We start from the raw sequence: 17,575 nt of genomic DNA, 5'->3' as shown, positions 1-17,575 counted from the left end.
ATCCTCACCTTACAAGCCGGTTTTGTAAGGATAAGTTAGGCCCAATACTCAATTCTAAGATGGTATCAGAGCCTAGCCACGATTCGCTGGGCCACTTCATCGGGCCGCCTGCAATTAGGTTTCTGATCGGGCCCTCCACCATTCATATCCGCGCCTCAAGCCCATAGCGCTTGGCGCGAGCTGGGGTGTTAAGAAGTCTCACATCGGTTGCGGTATGGCCTGACTAAGTGTTTATATACTAGAGGCAATCCTCACCTTACAAGCCGGTTTTGTAAGGATGAGTTAGGCCCAATACTCAATTCTAAGATGTGTTAGAAATAATATAAAACCATTGATATGACTCTATCCTAACACCTTAAGGTTTTGGGATAATCGGTTATTTGACATGGTATCAGAGCCTCTATGACTAAGTGGTCTAGAGTTCGATCTTCTCTCCCCTCACTTTCTAATTAAAAAGTGGAATTTAAGCATATGGTAGGTGGGCCTATGCATTATCCACGCTTCAACCCCAAGTGGGCTCTTGCGTGAGGGGACGTGTTAGAAATAATATAAAACCATTGATATGACTCTATCCTAACACCTTAAGGTTTTGGGATAATCGGTTATTTGACATGCTATTCCAAAAAATTATGTATATGTTTGAAAGATTTGTTTTCAAATAAGATATGTATATGTAAAATTACTTTTAAATTTGCGTTCCTTTAAATTATTTTGCTGTACGTAATTAACTAATTAATTCTTTATGTTTGTTTTCCAAAGTAATATATTTTTTTAACAGTAAATATATTATTAATAAACTAGGTTTTTATACAAGACAAACAGAGACCGATAAAAGACCGATATAAAAGTACAATTTTTCTTTAATGAGGTTGGTCGTTTTTGTGAGTTTCAGTTAAAAATTGCCTTGGTGGTTTTTTTTTTTGTTGTTACATTCATGATTGTTTATTTACGATAATGATGTGAATATTATGGCAACATAAAAATAATATACTCCTTCCGTTCTTTTTTACTTGTCGTTTTAGAAGAAAAAAAATTGTTTCAAATTACTTGTCGTTTTGAATTTAAAGTTATATTTTGTCTATTATACCCTCATGTAAATTCCAAATATTTAGAAGTAGTTGTTGAAACCGTAAAAGATTTAATATATATTTTCTTTTAATTTTTTTTTGTACATAATATATTAATTTTTTTTGTATATGATATATTAAATTTATTAGAAAGAGAAAGTGTGTGCAAAAAAACAAGGCAAATGCTAAATAGTGCCCCCGGGGCACTCTTTAAACCCTTAAATAGTAAACTTTTTATAGAATTTTTATCGGAATGCGTAAAGTCAACGCATTGGAAATTGTAGTGTTTAACTTTTTTAATAAAAATTTTCTTTAAATAGAATATTTAAAGAGTGCCCCGGGGGTACTCGTTAGCAAGACCCATTATTGGTGAATTAAAATAAAGGTATAATAGGAAGATAAGGTGCAAAAATACACTTTCTTAATTTATTTATTTTCCTAAAACGACAAGTAAAAAAAAACGGAGGGAGTATATGGTTATTTATTTATATATGTTTCAATTTTAGGTGCTCATATATATATATATATATATATATATATATATATATATATATATATATATATATATATATATATATATATATATATAGGGATGGATCAAATTACACCGGTGTAACATTTGAGTAATGTTACACCGCTCAATAACGTTTTAACGAATACAAATTTTACAAAATCCACCGTTAGATTGTAAGCTTATATCGTGTAGATCATTTATGTTAAATTTTACAAAAATCTAAAATCATTTGACATGTTATTAAGAATGATCAAGATTAACGGTTTATGCGTTTTTATTAAATACCGTTAATCTTGATCATTCTTAATAACATGTCAAATGATTTTAGATTTTTGTAAAATTTAACATAAATGATCTACACTATATAAGCTTTCAATCTAACGGTGAATTTTGTAAAATGTGTATTCGTTAAAGCGTTATTAAGCGGGTATAACATTACTCAAATGTTACACCGTGTAATTTGATCTATATATATATATATATATAACACTCAATTTTATGGGCATATCTGAAGTCAAAGACATGTTTCGTGTTGAGACACAACATGAAATTTTATATCGAAATGACAACAAAATGAACAACCACAATAGAAATAAATGCACAAATATAATAATAAAGTCAAAACTAACAAAACATATCTATATATATAATTCCTAGATAGTTCTCCTACTATCCATCTTAACCCTAATCCACATCACCCACTTACATCCAATTAAATCACACAATAATGCCACATCACTTCCTTATATTATATCATTTTCATCTCTATTTTTTTTTGTTTCCACATCACTTCCTTATATTATATCATTCTCATCTCTATTTTTTTTTTTATATTATATCAATCTCATAATAAATAATAAAGAATTATGTTTCTCCAACTATATATATAATTCCTAGATAGTTCTCCTACTATCCATCTTAACCCTAATCCACATCACCCATTTACATCCAATTAAATCACACAATAATGCCACATCACTTCCTTATATTATATCATTTTCATCTCTATTTTTTTTTTGTTTCCACATCACTTCCTTATATTATATCATTCTCATCTCTATTTTTTTTTTATATTATATCAATCTCATAATAAATAATAAAGAATTATGTTTCTCCAATTATCCAAAAATTGATGTCACAAGATGTTACAATTTTCTACATTATTATTGAATTATACCTCTCCAATTATCCAAAAATTGATGTCACAAGATGTTACACTTTTCTACATTATTATAACATTTCTTAGTGACAATGAAGATGAACATAGTTGGATTCTCTTTCAACATTTATCCCATTTAAATGTCAACCGTTTTCATAGAAACAACAAAGAGTTTATAATTTAGTCACACAAAAAAATACGAAGAGTGTATACATTATTGACTTAATTACATTATAATTTTAGAGAAGAGTGAAGGTTATGCAAAAAGTTAGGTTATGGGATTGAAATATATAATAACCATTATCATTATCATATTGCATTCAATTTTAGTGTGTCGCCTATGCGTTGCACTAGGCTGGCGCACCCCACAAAAAAAAAAAATTCATTCAATTTTAATGGTCCGTACTCATTCTCTATACATATAGGTATATATATTGGTTGGAGGAAGTGATAAGTACATCACTTTTATATTATTATTATTATTATTATTATTATTTTCATTTTATAATACTTATTGTTACAATTTATACGAATAATTTTTCAACATTATAATATAAAATATCACATAACACCTGTGCATCGCACGGGTGTGGGACTAGTTTCTTAAAAAATTTCAAACTTCGTTTTTGTTAAATTCAAGCTTCAGACAGGGCAGTAGATTATGTTATACACTAATGAATTGTTTGATATATGATGACTAATAATGCACTAAAGTCTAAAGATTTAGATTTGATCTAGCTAACTTAAAGTTTGAACAATCTAACAAATTATCATGTCAACACGTGGTTATCATATGGATCATGCTCCTCTAAAGTGAACGATTCACTTTAAAATGTAAAATAAGTAATATCAATTGTTATTCGATAAATTTAAGATGGATATTATATATACATTATAACAAATCATGAGGATGTTACGATCATATTAACTCTTTATTGTCTGACTTTACACTTTACTCATTTTAGAGGACGCAAATTTTATCGCATTAGGTATATGCATGCAAATAATTTTGCTTGGTCGGTTAGCTGACTTTACTACATGCAAAATTTCATCAACAAGCTAGCTCGATCGGGAGACAAACAAGACAGACAAATTAGAGTTGGTTTAATTTCAACTCAAAGATCTTGAGCATAAGATTTCTTGCTTCTTCCAAATGTACAAGTTATATCTAGAATATTTATATAGTATTATGCTTAATTGAAGTTTATTTATCATTCTTTTTGTCTTTGATAGGTAAGTTGGTTTAGCATTAATATTACATATTCTTTGATGATCTACATGTACTTTAGATTGTTACTTGAGTGGATAGTGCAATCCATCCTCTATGTTGTCGGTGTCGAATGTGTGGTTGATTTGCTTGACCTGTTTTTTTTGGTATGGTATTGGTGACTGTCTGTTCGCCTGAGGCTCGATTCTGTGGTAAATGCTAGATTCTCATAACGTAGGTGGTAAACTAATATTTGAAACTCAAATTGAGATGTATTCATATTTAGTGAAAAAAACATTATATAAAAATTTGGTCTCATTAAAAATTAAATTATAGTGAAGGCTAATAATGTGAATGTATCGACATACTTGATCTTTAAATTAAAATTAGAGAGTTTTTATGATACATTCGATAAATTCAAATGTACCGACACACTTTATCGTTAAATTAATAAATTAACAATTATTTCAATGAATCAAAAATACTATTTGCTGACTATTATATCTTAGAGAAAATAATTTCATGGAAAGATATAAATTTTTATTTTAAAAGCATTATACTAAGTTTTTACATTTTTCATAAATAAAATTCAATATTCACTATTATGAGCAATAAAAATTTTAATTTTTTTTGGACAGTTTTGATAAAATAATATTTAGTTATTATAATTTTTTAATTGATAGAAAAAATAAATTCTTTCAAAAAACACTCATTTATCTATTAATTTAAAGAACTATCGTACCAGCGATTATTTTAAAAAAAAAAAAGCCGCCATAAATACACGGAGACATTTTACCGGCTGCTTTAAATCTCCAGAAAATCATCTTAATTTTTTTGGTCAAGAACGTATTTGTGGCGGTTTATGACCGTTGAAAAATCAGGCTCAATATTCTGAACTAAATACATTTTTTAAATTTTAAAACTAATTTCATTATATTTTTCAAAATTTTAAAAAAATTTCAATTTTTAGTCAAAATTTTCAAGCAGGAGCTAGCAAATGCAAAACAGGGTAAATTTGGGGGTCCAAATTCGCACAATTGAAATTTGGAGGCTAAAATTGCACAATTGTCAAATTTAGGGGGTTAATCGAAACTTATAGTATCTCCAATAAAAGTATCATAGAGGGTTTCATAGACTAATGATACAATGCTTTTTTTTATCATTGGAGTTTCATGACGTGACATTGAGAGTATCAAAATTTATAATATAGTACCTTAAATAAGGTACCGTATCATCAATTTAATATTACTTTTTTTTATTAAATCAAATTGAATAGCTTCTATATCTATATAAAAAAAATATTACAGTTTGATAATTAAATGGCCATTTAATCTTTCTTTCTTTCTTTTTTTTTTATCATATTTCATATTATTTTATATATTACATAATTTTTATTTGTTTTGTTCTCAAGTCATATTTTTTATTTTTGAGAATAATCAAAATTTATTTCTATAGATTTGACAAGAGAATAATCAGAATTAATTATTTTATTTTTCATTATATATTTTTGTCATATTTATGTATATTTCATCATTGTTATCTATTGTTTTGTATTTCTCATTATATTTAATTATTAATTAATTTATCTACATATTTATTAAATTAGATAAATTTTTATTTTTATTTAAAAAATATTAAAAAAATAAATATTAAAATTAATGTATGATACTCTCCAAATATTTGTCATCTTTAAATCCATTTATTTTAAGAAAAAAATTCCACACGTTAACACACGGCGATTGTTTTGTTTATATCGATCCCCGCAAATTACTGGTTTCTATAAATAAAGAAGACATATGTCATCAAACACACGTAAGGAAGAAGGGAGTGATGATACTAATTACTGAAAGTCTCCATCAGATTCCTACTATCACCATGTCCTATATATATGACCTGTCCTATTATAAGTCTTTTTTATATGTCAAATTAATTGCGTCAAAAATAAAAATATGTCAAATTAATTTTATTAAAATAAAACTGCAAATTAATTATAAATGTGTCATATTTTTTAAAGACAATATAATCAAAGTTGAATTTACTATTTATTTTAATAAAAATTAGATGAGTTGAACTTTTGTTTTTGTAAATTTGAATATCCTTTGTGGAATACTAATTCCTCGAATTTTATATGAGATTCAAATGAGTAATAAACTCTCTCTAAAAAATTTAATATTGTTGTTGCATTTTTAAGCTAGGAATCGAACTCAAGACCTTAGTTAAGCTAAGAGATTCGCATCATCTCATCTAAGTTAAGCTAAATGAGTTATGAAAATTTTTATGCCGCTTATGGAGAGAGTTGAGTTTACACTAACTCTTGTAAAATATGAGCTAACTCTTTATTAATTAGACAAACTTTTAATGTCTAAAATTAAAAATTTAGAAAAAATCGAAAAATAACAATTAAAGCATTCTGAATTCTTCATGGTTTGGAGGATTTACAAAATTAAACCTATATAAATATTCAAATTTTTTTTGTCCTCTTGGATAAAATAAAAGAAGGAAAAAGAAACACGAATCGTTTTATTATTTTTTGGTACAAAGAAAGAAGAATTTGTTTTTTTGGTACAAAGAAAGATGAATTATATATGTGGAGAACATGCTTTTCACAAAGCATATGGTGATGTGAAAGGATTTAAAAATTGATATTCCGAACAACAAAATCTTTGTTTTTAGTCTTAAAAGGATGCAAAGTTGATAAAAACAGTGATTAGAGAATGACCAAAAGCAAGTCAATGACCAAAAATAAAATTGATTTCGTGAACGTGGAGTACTCCATAAACAATGTACCGTGTTTTTCTTGTTCTTGCTTTTCTGACATTGATGTCCAATTGAATATTGAATACTCCTAAGGTATAGTATATGCCATATGGTATCAAATTATGCATGTAAGGAGTAGGGACAACTTTACTCTTTTTTTTTCCAATATAACACACAACCTTATCTAAAATATAGTATTCATTTGGAAAAAAAAATTGGTTGATCATAAGTATCTCGACTCCTAATTTAGGAGCGTGCCGCACATATTATTAGTCTTTTATTTTTAAGAAAAGAGATTATGATAATTATTTATGAAAAAAGAAAACAAAATTAAAGAATTGTGTTAACCAGGGATCATCGATCTTAATATGTATTTTTAAAATAATTATTTAATATGTACTTTTATAGGTGTGTTCAATTGGTGTATCCAAATAGTTGTGATCCTATACAAGACTTTTCCATCATTCTGAGGAGTGAATAGAACTTGTTTGGTGACGACTCTAATTAAATTAAATGAATTTGGGAGCACACAAATTAATTTTATTGGACCACACGCCTTTAGTAACATTTTAACGAGTGTTACATAAAGTAAATGTTACTAAAAGATTTTAGTAATATTTTAGAGTACTATTAGTAACATTAAATGTTAGCGATTTAGATTTTTTTGTAATACTTGAGATTATCATTAATAACATTAAATAGATGTTACTACTTATTTTTTTTTGCAATGAATAGATGTTACTCTCTTCGGTACTATATATAAGAAACACTTTGGAAAATTTTTTTTGTACTTTTTATAAGAAACACTCTTTAAATTTATTCTTTATTAAATAGATAATCTCTTATATACCCTTATTAAATTGTGTAAAGTGCAACATATTCCAACGTTATGCATTAATTACACAAACACATTCTCAAGGTTAATTTTGGAATAACACATAATATTTTAGAAATTTTAATAAAAAAATAAGTCTCCTTGGTATGTGTATTTTTCTCAATGTGTTCCTTATATATAGGACCGAAGGGAGTACTACTTTATACCATCCGCGCGTGCATTTTTATTAAACTTTTTTTTTTGTACTGCAAGTGATATATGAGGCCAACAAATATTGTGCATTCATCTAATAAAAGATAGTTAATCTTCTGCTCCGAGATTGCTCAGATTAGAAAAATACTATTGAGAGATATCTTCTAGTGAGATTTACACTGTCGGATAATATTTTTTAGTAAGATTTATACTATTAAGAGATATCTTTGAGTAAGATTATAGAAACTAAATGACTAATTATCTAAAAGATTCTAGAAACTAGGGCTATGTTTGGCAAAAATAGTGGTTGGATGATAAGCTAGCTTATAACTTATAGCTGATGGCTGATAAGCTAATTGAAGTGTTTGATAAAATTAGCGGTTTAACTGACTGATAAACGTAAAATGACATAAAAAGTCATTCTTAAGATATAATAAAATCTCTTGTAATTTTTTTTATAAAATCTATATCTAATTAATATTTAAGATACTTCAAAGTTATTTAAATTTATTAATTTAATATATCTTTTATATATTATTAAATTAAATTTTATTCTTTAAAATTTTGTTTTAAATTTATTTTCATTTCAATGATTATACTTTATAAAAAAAATTAAACATAACATTTTTTAGGTTTTATAATATTTAACATTTTTTAGGTTTTTATAACAAATATTACGTACAGGTAATAACAAGCAATTTCCTTATACGGAGTAACATATATATAAAATGATAAATCAAAAGTAATACTAGTATAAAAATAAAACGGTGATAATATAGGGGTACTTACAGCAACGCTTCAGGAATAAAAATAGGGACAAGTGTAAAAAAATAATACGGTAGAATAATGCTAGCAACACACTCTTTAACAAACACACTCTAACACACTCTCTTTTATTGGTTGAAATTCACATGGGTCCCACACAAAAATGTGGACCCTATGGGACCCATATAAATTTTAACTAATAGAAGAAAGTGTGTTAGAGTGTGTTAGTTAAAGAGTGTGTTGCTAGCACTCCTCTAATACGGTATATAACATACTTATTTTGTTTTCAATTGTAATAAATTTTAAAGGATAAAAATGTATTTAAGATAAAAATAAGGATAAAATTGGAATAAACAATGATAAGCTAGAAGCTATAAGCTCATAAGCTACTTGAAATAACTTTTGGAAAAGAAGCTATAAGTCAGTAAAATAAGTATAAGCTCTTTCTAAAAAGATTGTTACCAAACAGGTCTTTTAACTTATAAGCCATAAGACATAAGCTATAAGCTAGCTTTTTAGACTTGTCAAACAGACCCTAAATGACTCGGTAGAAAAAAACTAAAAAAACACATGAGAAACACAACTACCATCTATTTAAACGGATTCAAAATAATATCAAAACATTTGTTATGTTCAGAAAAAATATTTAATCGGATAAATAATATCTTGCAGAAGAGTTGAAGGGATTTCTTAATAACACAAGAGGAGAAGAGCCATTGTCCATTTCTCTTGTCTTAACCTTTTGGATGATTTAGCTCTTTATTTTAGCCTGTCAATTTCCTTCTCCCCTATCGAGAGGTTCTGGGCAATTTCCTGAGCTATGTACTAGTCCTATTTTAAAAATAGAGCAATATTTTAAAATTTATATGGACCTCCCAAATTAATTTTGTCGTTGCAAAACATCGATTAGTTTTTCTCTCAAACTAATATTTCTCTTTATCATACATTTAGAAAGAAAAATCAATGTACAGATTTCTTCGCTAAATTTTGAGCCTCCGCTAATACCAATTTTTCTACTTGTCAGCATTAGTTTTGAAGAATAAGTCAAAAAGAAAAAGCATTATTTTTGAAGAAATAAATGTCGGTCTCCATCACCAACAATATATTGTTAAATTGTTTAAAATGGTAAGAAATTTTAAATGGCGTACATCACGAAATTAATCTATGATGATTTATCATTAAAATTATAAATATTTAACTTTATTAAATTGTTAAATAAGACCTTATAATTTTCTTTTTTAAAAAAAAAAAGGCAAAAAGAACTTTATTAAATTGGCATGAGGCATACCTTGAAAAGTCTCATACAATGCAAAGACTCTTGCTGTTTAGGCAGCTCTTGACTAATAACAATACTAAGAAACCAAGACACACATTCCAACCCTTTATTCACAGTCCACAGAGCTACCCCAATGACAGAGTAAGCAAATTTGTGTATCCTTTCTACAACAGATAAAAAAATTAATAGTCTATTAAAACTAATACACCAAGTAATATCCCTTAAGCATGCATGTTGGTAGCATAATTTCATGGCCACCAAAAATTAAGTTGATGAAAAATCCTCAAAAATAATAGCACCAATAGCAGACTGCAAATGGAACCGGCCGGCGAATCAATCTCGGACACCACGGCATCTCGGCCTGTGCCACACAAATAAGCGACAGCCAATCAAAGATAATGAACTAGCTCAAATGCTCAATCTCTTCAGCCGAAGTCAAAGGGGCACAGATTTTGAAGATCAACTGAGGTGCCGAGACGATGCCAATCTGCAGACGAGTAATATCCCACAGGCAAAACAGAAATTAAATTTAACAACCAACTATGAATTTGATCCATAATGTCGAATTTCTATTATTTTAAATCAAAACTAGTAGTAAACAAAATTAAATTGTAATCATAAAATAAATAAAAAATTATAACATTATTGTCGGTTTATAACAACAACAAATATCACATATAAACAAAATTTATACACATATGTCGTGTGAAAATACAAATAAATAATATATATATATATATATATATATATATATAAAAACAAAAAAATAAAATTATTATAATAAAGTGTTTGAGAATGGAGTTTCTACATACAAATACAAATTTACATCTCTAGATAAACCATAATCTTGCATGTCTCACTATAATTAATTTACATATTTTTGGTGAATGATTATTTTTTTTGGTGAACTGGTGAATGTATATTTTAATTTAGTAATATGAGACTGATTTTCTTCTCTTTCTCGGTTTAGAAAAGCAATATCAAATTATGACTTTGAATTAATTGTGACACATACCTTTCAAACATGTCAAAAATATTCAAATTTACTATATACAGCTATACAAGACTCAAAATGAAAAAAGAAAAAGAAAAACAAGTATAGTCATATTTTAACTTTTTCATTAACGTATCAGCTCATGATTGATAGCGACTTGCACATATTTTTCTCTAAGTTATTTAAAAATTGAATATTATTAATTTAAAAATATATGTCAATATTATTAATTTATACAACTAAATCTCAAAATTAAATGCAGGGACCATGCATTCACATGCCAATATTTCTCTCTAGCTATGTATAAATAGATGTCATCCACATATGTGTGGTAAGCACAAGTTAATTTCAAAGTTCAAAACTTGAAAGAAAAAAAATGAACTCTTCTCTTCACCTTACATTGACAGCTCTATGCTGTATTGTGGTTGTTCTTGGAGGGTTACCCTTCTCCTCAGATGCACAGCTTGATCCTTCCTTTTACAAGAACACTTGTCCGGATGTTCATTCGATTGTTCGCGAAGTACTGAGGAACGTTTCGAAGACTGATCCACGTATTCTTGCGAGTTTTATTAGACTCCACTTTCATGATTGTTTTGTTCAAGTAAGTGTTTTAATTTTATATAACTGCACTTCTTCATCACTTTTAATGATTTTCTAATTAAGGTCATTTTTTAGTTAATGTTAGTTTTACAAAATCATGTAAGACGACACCATGTAATTTTATTGAAGTTTCAAAATGCGCACAAATAATTTTATAAACTAACGAGTCATTTAAATATGTAAAAAATTAATTTGATATTTCATAATCACCTCCATGTTTTCACCTATACATTTGGAGTAATTAATTTCTACCAATTTCTCAATAAGCTAAAAACATTACATAAAGTCTTGCTTAATTTTATGTATTTGTAGCTCATAAATTTTATATCTATGTTTATGTTTATGAAAGGGTTGTGATGCCTCAATCTTGTTGAATGACACTTCTACGATTGTAAGCGAGCAAGGAGCTTTCCCAAATAACAACTCAATAAGAGGTTTGGACGTTGTGAATCGAATCAAAACTGCAGTGGAAAGTGCTTGTCCTAATATAGTTTCTTGTGCCGATATTCTTGCACTTGCAGCTGAAATTTCCTCTGTTTTGGTATGTTTCATATCCTCTATGTATTGAGTAGTTGACATTTACATTTTTCTAGTTAAAAAAACATAAACAGTGAATTCAAAATGCACTCTGAGTTGAAAATCCTTCCCATAAAAAAAGAGTATTATCATTTTAATAAAACAAAATTATTTGCTGGACTTTTCTTTTGATGGAAAATTATTTGTGTAACTTCATTGGTATTATCTGTCTTGCAGCACTTGTTTAGTTCATAGAATAAAATAAGAAGTAAGAACACTAGATAAAATAAAATAAAAAATCAATAAAATAAGAACAATGTTGTACCCGTGAGCAATGTTCAGTTGGTAAAAATATCATATTATGTATATAAAGGTTAGGGTTGAACCCTGGATTCCCCACTCATTCACCTTAAGAGATGATTTCTAGTCACTAGTTTACTTGATAAAAAACATGTGTTACTAGTAGTTTAATCAAATTTTTCTAGTAATTACTAAGTATTGATACAAATTATTCATCATTATTCTACCAAAAAAAAAAGTATTCATCATTGTCATAAATGTAAGTTAAATAAATGATTTGAAAGTTACCCTTATATTAGCGTAGACTAATAATTTTTGCTTGTGATACAACTTGCAGGCTCAAGGTCCTGATTGGAAAGTACCACTTGGAAGAAGAGATAGTTTAACAGCAAATCGGACTCTTGCAAATCAAAACCTTCCAGGACCTTCTTTCAATCTTACTAGTCTAAAATCTGCATTTGCTGCTCAGGGTCTCAATACTACTGATCTAGTTGCACTCTCAGGTATAAAAAAATATGTGTATATATGTGTGCGTTGTGTGCGTCTAACTTTTTAAAAGGAAAATGGATTAATTACATTATGCATCTATATGTGTGTCTAATTGTATATGTTTTGATTTGAAAACATTTCAGGTGCTCATACAATTGGTAGAGGTCAGTGCAAATTCTTCGTTGACAGATTATATAATTTTAGCAATACTGGCAATCCTGATCCAACTCTCAACACAACCTACTTACAAACATTGAAATCAATATGTCCCAATAATGGACCCGGTACCACCCTCACCAATTTGGACCTAACCACTCCCGATACATTCGACTCTGCCTACTACTCCAACCTCAAAATTGGAAAGGGCTTGTTTCAGAGTGATCAAGAGTTGTTTTCCACAAGCGGCGCAGACACCATAGCCATTGTCAATAGTTTTAACAACAATCAAACCCTTTTCTTTGAAAACTTTAAGGCCTCAATGATTAAAATGGGTAATGTTGGAGTGTTAACCGGATCTCAAGGTGAAATTAGAAAACAATGTAACTTTATTAATGGAAATTCTGGTCTTGCTACAAAAGTCACTAGAGATTATTCCTCAGACGATGGTGGTGTTAGCTCATACTAAGTAATTTAATTAACACAAGTTTGATAAGAAAGGTACCTAGTAATAAAGAGTGTATTCTAGAGGCACATACATGTTGTGCTTTCATGTGGCGATAGATTTGTACTTTGTACACTATGACCATTGATGTGGTGTTGTAAGATCTGTTTTCCTCTGTTATGATAATTATTATATATGTGTCATATATTTTGAGATATGGTAAGCACATTGAAGAATTTAATATACCTTGATGACTTGACTAACTATAACTATTCTAAATTTCTAACTAATAATTATGATATCAAATAATTAACATTTTTTTATTACAAAGAGGGGTTGGAGCCCAAATAATTAACATGTTACTAGCAGCAGGGGATTCAGATATAAATTATTAGTGAGGTTAATATTTTTTTATCAAGAACTAAATTATATTAAATTTACTAATAAAATTATAGCTAAGGGCATCGAACCACATGAAATATTGTACAGTACTTGATTTTTTTCAACGGGGCAAAACAATTAAATGAACCAAACACTTTGTGACAATGTGAACTTGTGTTGGAATCAAGACAATGGCATATACCTTGATAAAATTAGTTAGGAGAATATTAAAGGGCATAATTTAAATTGGTTAGCATCATTCTGGAAACTAGTTTGGTTTTGCATGTGCACATTATTTTTTAAACTAATGTTAATCAATTTATATGTTTTATTTTTTTTGAACAAATGTTGGTCAATTTTTTAAATCTTCAATACAGCATACTTGGTTGATTAAATTATCCATGCGTCTCTCTCTTATTAAGATTAAGATTTTGATTTGTAGCATAAGTTAATTTATATGGTGGATAAACTAATTGATAATAGATAAGTTAGCTGACTCAATTTATAATGTTTAGTAAAATTAGTGGTCTAATTAGATGATAAATAAAAAATAACATTAAAAAATATTTATTTAATTAATATTTATTTTTTTTAATTAAGAACACAATAGGTAAAATAAATAACATATATGTAAAAGCATAACAATGAAAACAACTATAATGAATAAGAATAAAAGAGTTAAATAAGTAAAAAAAAACCAAAGAATTAAAGTATCCTTCATATAAAAATTAAAATAAAATAAAATAAAATAAAAAATTAAAAAAAAATAAAAAGCAAGATTCAAAATGAAAAAAGGAAAAAGAAAAAAGTGTTGTCATATTTTATAACTTTTTTCATTGACGTAGCAGTTCATTTCAACATGTACCTGCTCATGATAGACAGCAAGTTGCACATATTTTTCTCTATTATTGAAAAATTAAATATTGTTAATTTAAACAACTAAATCTAGAAATGAAATGCAGGGACAATGCATTCACATGCCAATTTTTCTCTCTATAAATAAATAGATATCAACTACATATGTGGTAAGCACAAGTTTTAGAGTTCAAAACTTAAGAAAAGTTATAATGAATTCTTCTTTTCATCTCACATTGACAGCTCTATGCTGTGTAGCATTTGTACTTGGAGGATTACCCTTCTCTTCAGATGCACAGCTTGATCCTTCCTTCTATAGGGATTCTTGTCCGAAAGTTCATTCCATTGTTCGCGAAGTAATAAGGAACGTTTCTAAGACAGATCCTCGTATTCTTGCCAGTTTTATTAGACTTCACTTTCACGATTGTTTTGTTCAGGTATGTATTTACATTTTTTTTTATTAATTAGATACATTTTTTAGTCAACGCTAGTTTGACAAAATCACAATAAGATTAACATACACTTGTGATTGTGTTGAAGTTTTAAAGTATACGTAGTGATTTTATCATTTGATCAGTCATCTAAATATGGACAAAGTTAATTTGACGTTTCATAGTCAAAACTCAATGATTAAACACAAAGTCTTACTTAATTTTGGTATTTTTGAAAGGGTTGTGATGCGTCAATTTTGCTAAATGACACTTCTACAATTGTGAGTGAGCAAGGAGCTGTGCCTAATAACAACTCAATAAGAGGTTTGGATGTTGTGAATCGAATCAAAACCGCGGTGGAAAGTGCATGTCCTAATACAGTTTCTTGTGCTGATATTCTTGCACTTGCTGCTCAAATTTCCTCTATTCTGGTATGGACCATAACCTAATTGATTGATGTATACTTATTTTTCGTTGTTTTAATCAAATCAGTATCAATTAACTCATCTTTTTAATTATAAAAATTATGAAGATCATTAACATCTTGATGTAAGAGACGACATTTGTAATCGTTGTAATTTTTAATATTTCTATCAATATAGTCCATTGTAGACCATGTTCATATTAGAGTTTACCATCAATGATATATTAAAATCCAAAATGTTGCTGGTAAATGTTGATGTTATTTTTGCTTTCCTTTTTTGCTTGTAATTATCATTTTTTTAACAACATATAATCTACAGTCTGATGGTCCTAATTGGAAAGTTCCACTTGGAAGGAGAGATAGTTTAACGGCAAATCAAACCCTTGCTAATCAAAACCTTCCAGGTCCATCATTCAACCTTACTCAACTAAAATCTGCATTTGTTGCTCAAGGTCTCAACACTACTGATCTAGTTGCACTCTCAGGTATAAAAATTGTGTGTACGCACACGTCTTTATCTTTTTAAAAGAAAATTGAAGAACGGAGGAATTATGATTAACTAAAGTGACACCATTTTGACCATTTTATAAATGTCTTTAGAGATATTTGAAAAGGTTATTGAGTTAATATATATACTTCATGATATATCAATATTTGTGTGTCTAATTGTATATATTTTTATTTGATAACTTTTAGGTGCCCATACAATTGGTAGAGGTCAATGCAAATTCTTCGTAGACCGTTTATATAATTTCAGCAATACTGGAAATCCTGATCCAACTCTCAACACAACCTACTTACAAACACTACAATCAATATGTCCCAATAATGGACCTGGTACCACCCTCACCAATTTGGACCTAACTACTCCTGATACATTTGACTCCGCCTACTACTCCAACCTCAAAATTGGAAAGGGCTTGTTTCAGAGTGATCAAGAGTTGTCCTCCACGAGCGGCGCAGACACAGTTGCCATTGTTGATAGTTTCAACAACAATCAAACCCTTTTCTTTGAAAACTTTAAGGTCTCAATGGTTAAAATGGGTAATATTGGAGTGTTAACTGGATCTCAAGGTGAAATTAGAACACAGTGTAACTTTGTTAATGGAAATTCTGGTCTTGCTACAAAAGTGACAAGAGATTCTTCAGAAGATGGTGGTGTTAGCTCATACTAAATAATTTAATTAACACTAGTTTCATAAGAAAGGTACCTAGTAATAAAGAGTGTGTTAGAGGCACATACATGTTGTGCTTTCTTGTGGTGAATGGTGATAGGTTTGTACTTTGTACACTATGGCCATATTTGATGTAGTGTTTGTAAGATCTGTTTTGCTCTGTTATGATAATTATATGTCATATATTTTGAGATATTGGACAAAGGACGTTGAAGAATATAATACCTTGATGAATTGACTAACTATAACTATTCTAAATCTAACAATTATGATATCAAATTAACTTGTTGCAAAGTTGGGTTTAAGGTTTCAACTATTTCAACAATTCTATACTAGCTAATTTAACCTAAAAATATGAAGGTGTATATTAAATTGCAACGTGCACTTTTTCTATTTAGACTAAAAAATTATTAATATTTACTCCCTCCGGTCCTTATTATAAGGAACACTTTGGGAAAAAAATTTGGTCCTTTTTATAAGAAACTTTGACCAATTTTCAAATGTTCTAAATGTTCAATTTCACTTATGCCCTTATTTATTATGAAAGAGAATTTAAAAATAAGTAAGTTAGTTGAATAAAAAGTAATTAAATAAGGGTAAACATGGAATAAATTTAAATTTATAAGAGTATTAAATGAAAATAACTATGTTAAATGTGTTTCCTTGGTCTGTGTGATTTTTTCAAAGTGTTCCTTATAAAAAGGACCGGAGGGAGTATTATTTAAAACTAGTAAATTGAATGCTAGCTATGTAAATTTTATACGAAATAAATCCAAAAAGGATTAATTATTTTAATTTTGAGGGTGTTGTTAACATGTGCATATAAGGCACATGTTTTAATGTCATTTTAGAAATTGTAATAGAAATTTTACACAAAAACAAGACAAAAAATTAACTTCTTAATAAGCATAGTATTTACTTACAAAAGAGATCGGAGGAGGAAGTAATATATAATTGATGTGTTGATTTTCTTCGATAGGCAGAACAATTAAATAAACCAAACATTTTTGACAAAAAGACAAATGTACACCATATAT

The 17,575-nt window shown here is 28.3% G+C and overlaps 2 protein-coding genes across 2 annotated transcripts; both read left to right on the top strand.

Annotated features, from left to right (window-relative positions):
• Positions 1–11,031: 11,031 nt before the first annotated feature.
• Positions 11,032–13,487, top strand: LOC123898811 (peroxidase A2-like). The gene is made up of 4 exons (XM_045949824.1): positions 11,032–11,367; positions 11,716–11,907; positions 12,520–12,685; positions 12,815–13,487. The coding sequence occupies exons 1-4, from the start codon at positions 11,143–11,145 to the stop codon at positions 13,294–13,296; spliced, it is 1,065 nt and encodes a 354-aa protein (XP_045805780.1). The 5' UTR covers positions 11,032–11,142; the 3' UTR covers positions 13,297–13,487.
• A 1,132-nt stretch (positions 13,488–14,619) lies between these two features.
• On the top strand, positions 14,620–16,731 carry LOC123898812 (peroxidase A2-like). The gene is made up of 4 exons (XM_045949825.1): positions 14,620–14,945; positions 15,179–15,370; positions 15,683–15,848; positions 16,060–16,731. The coding sequence occupies exons 1-4, from the start codon at positions 14,721–14,723 to the stop codon at positions 16,536–16,538; spliced, it is 1,062 nt and encodes a 353-aa protein (XP_045805781.1). The 5' UTR covers positions 14,620–14,720; the 3' UTR covers positions 16,539–16,731.
• The last annotated feature ends 844 nt before the right edge of the window (positions 16,732–17,575 follow it).

Source organism: Trifolium pratense, linkage group LG7 (assembly GCF_020283565.1).
Source record: "Trifolium pratense cultivar HEN17-A07 linkage group LG7, ARS_RC_1.1, whole genome shotgun sequence".
NCBI lineage: Eukaryota > Viridiplantae > Streptophyta > Magnoliopsida > Fabales > Fabaceae > Trifolium > Trifolium pratense.
Note: the sequence above shows the minus strand (reverse complement) of the source record. Positions and strands in the feature narration are given on the sequence as shown.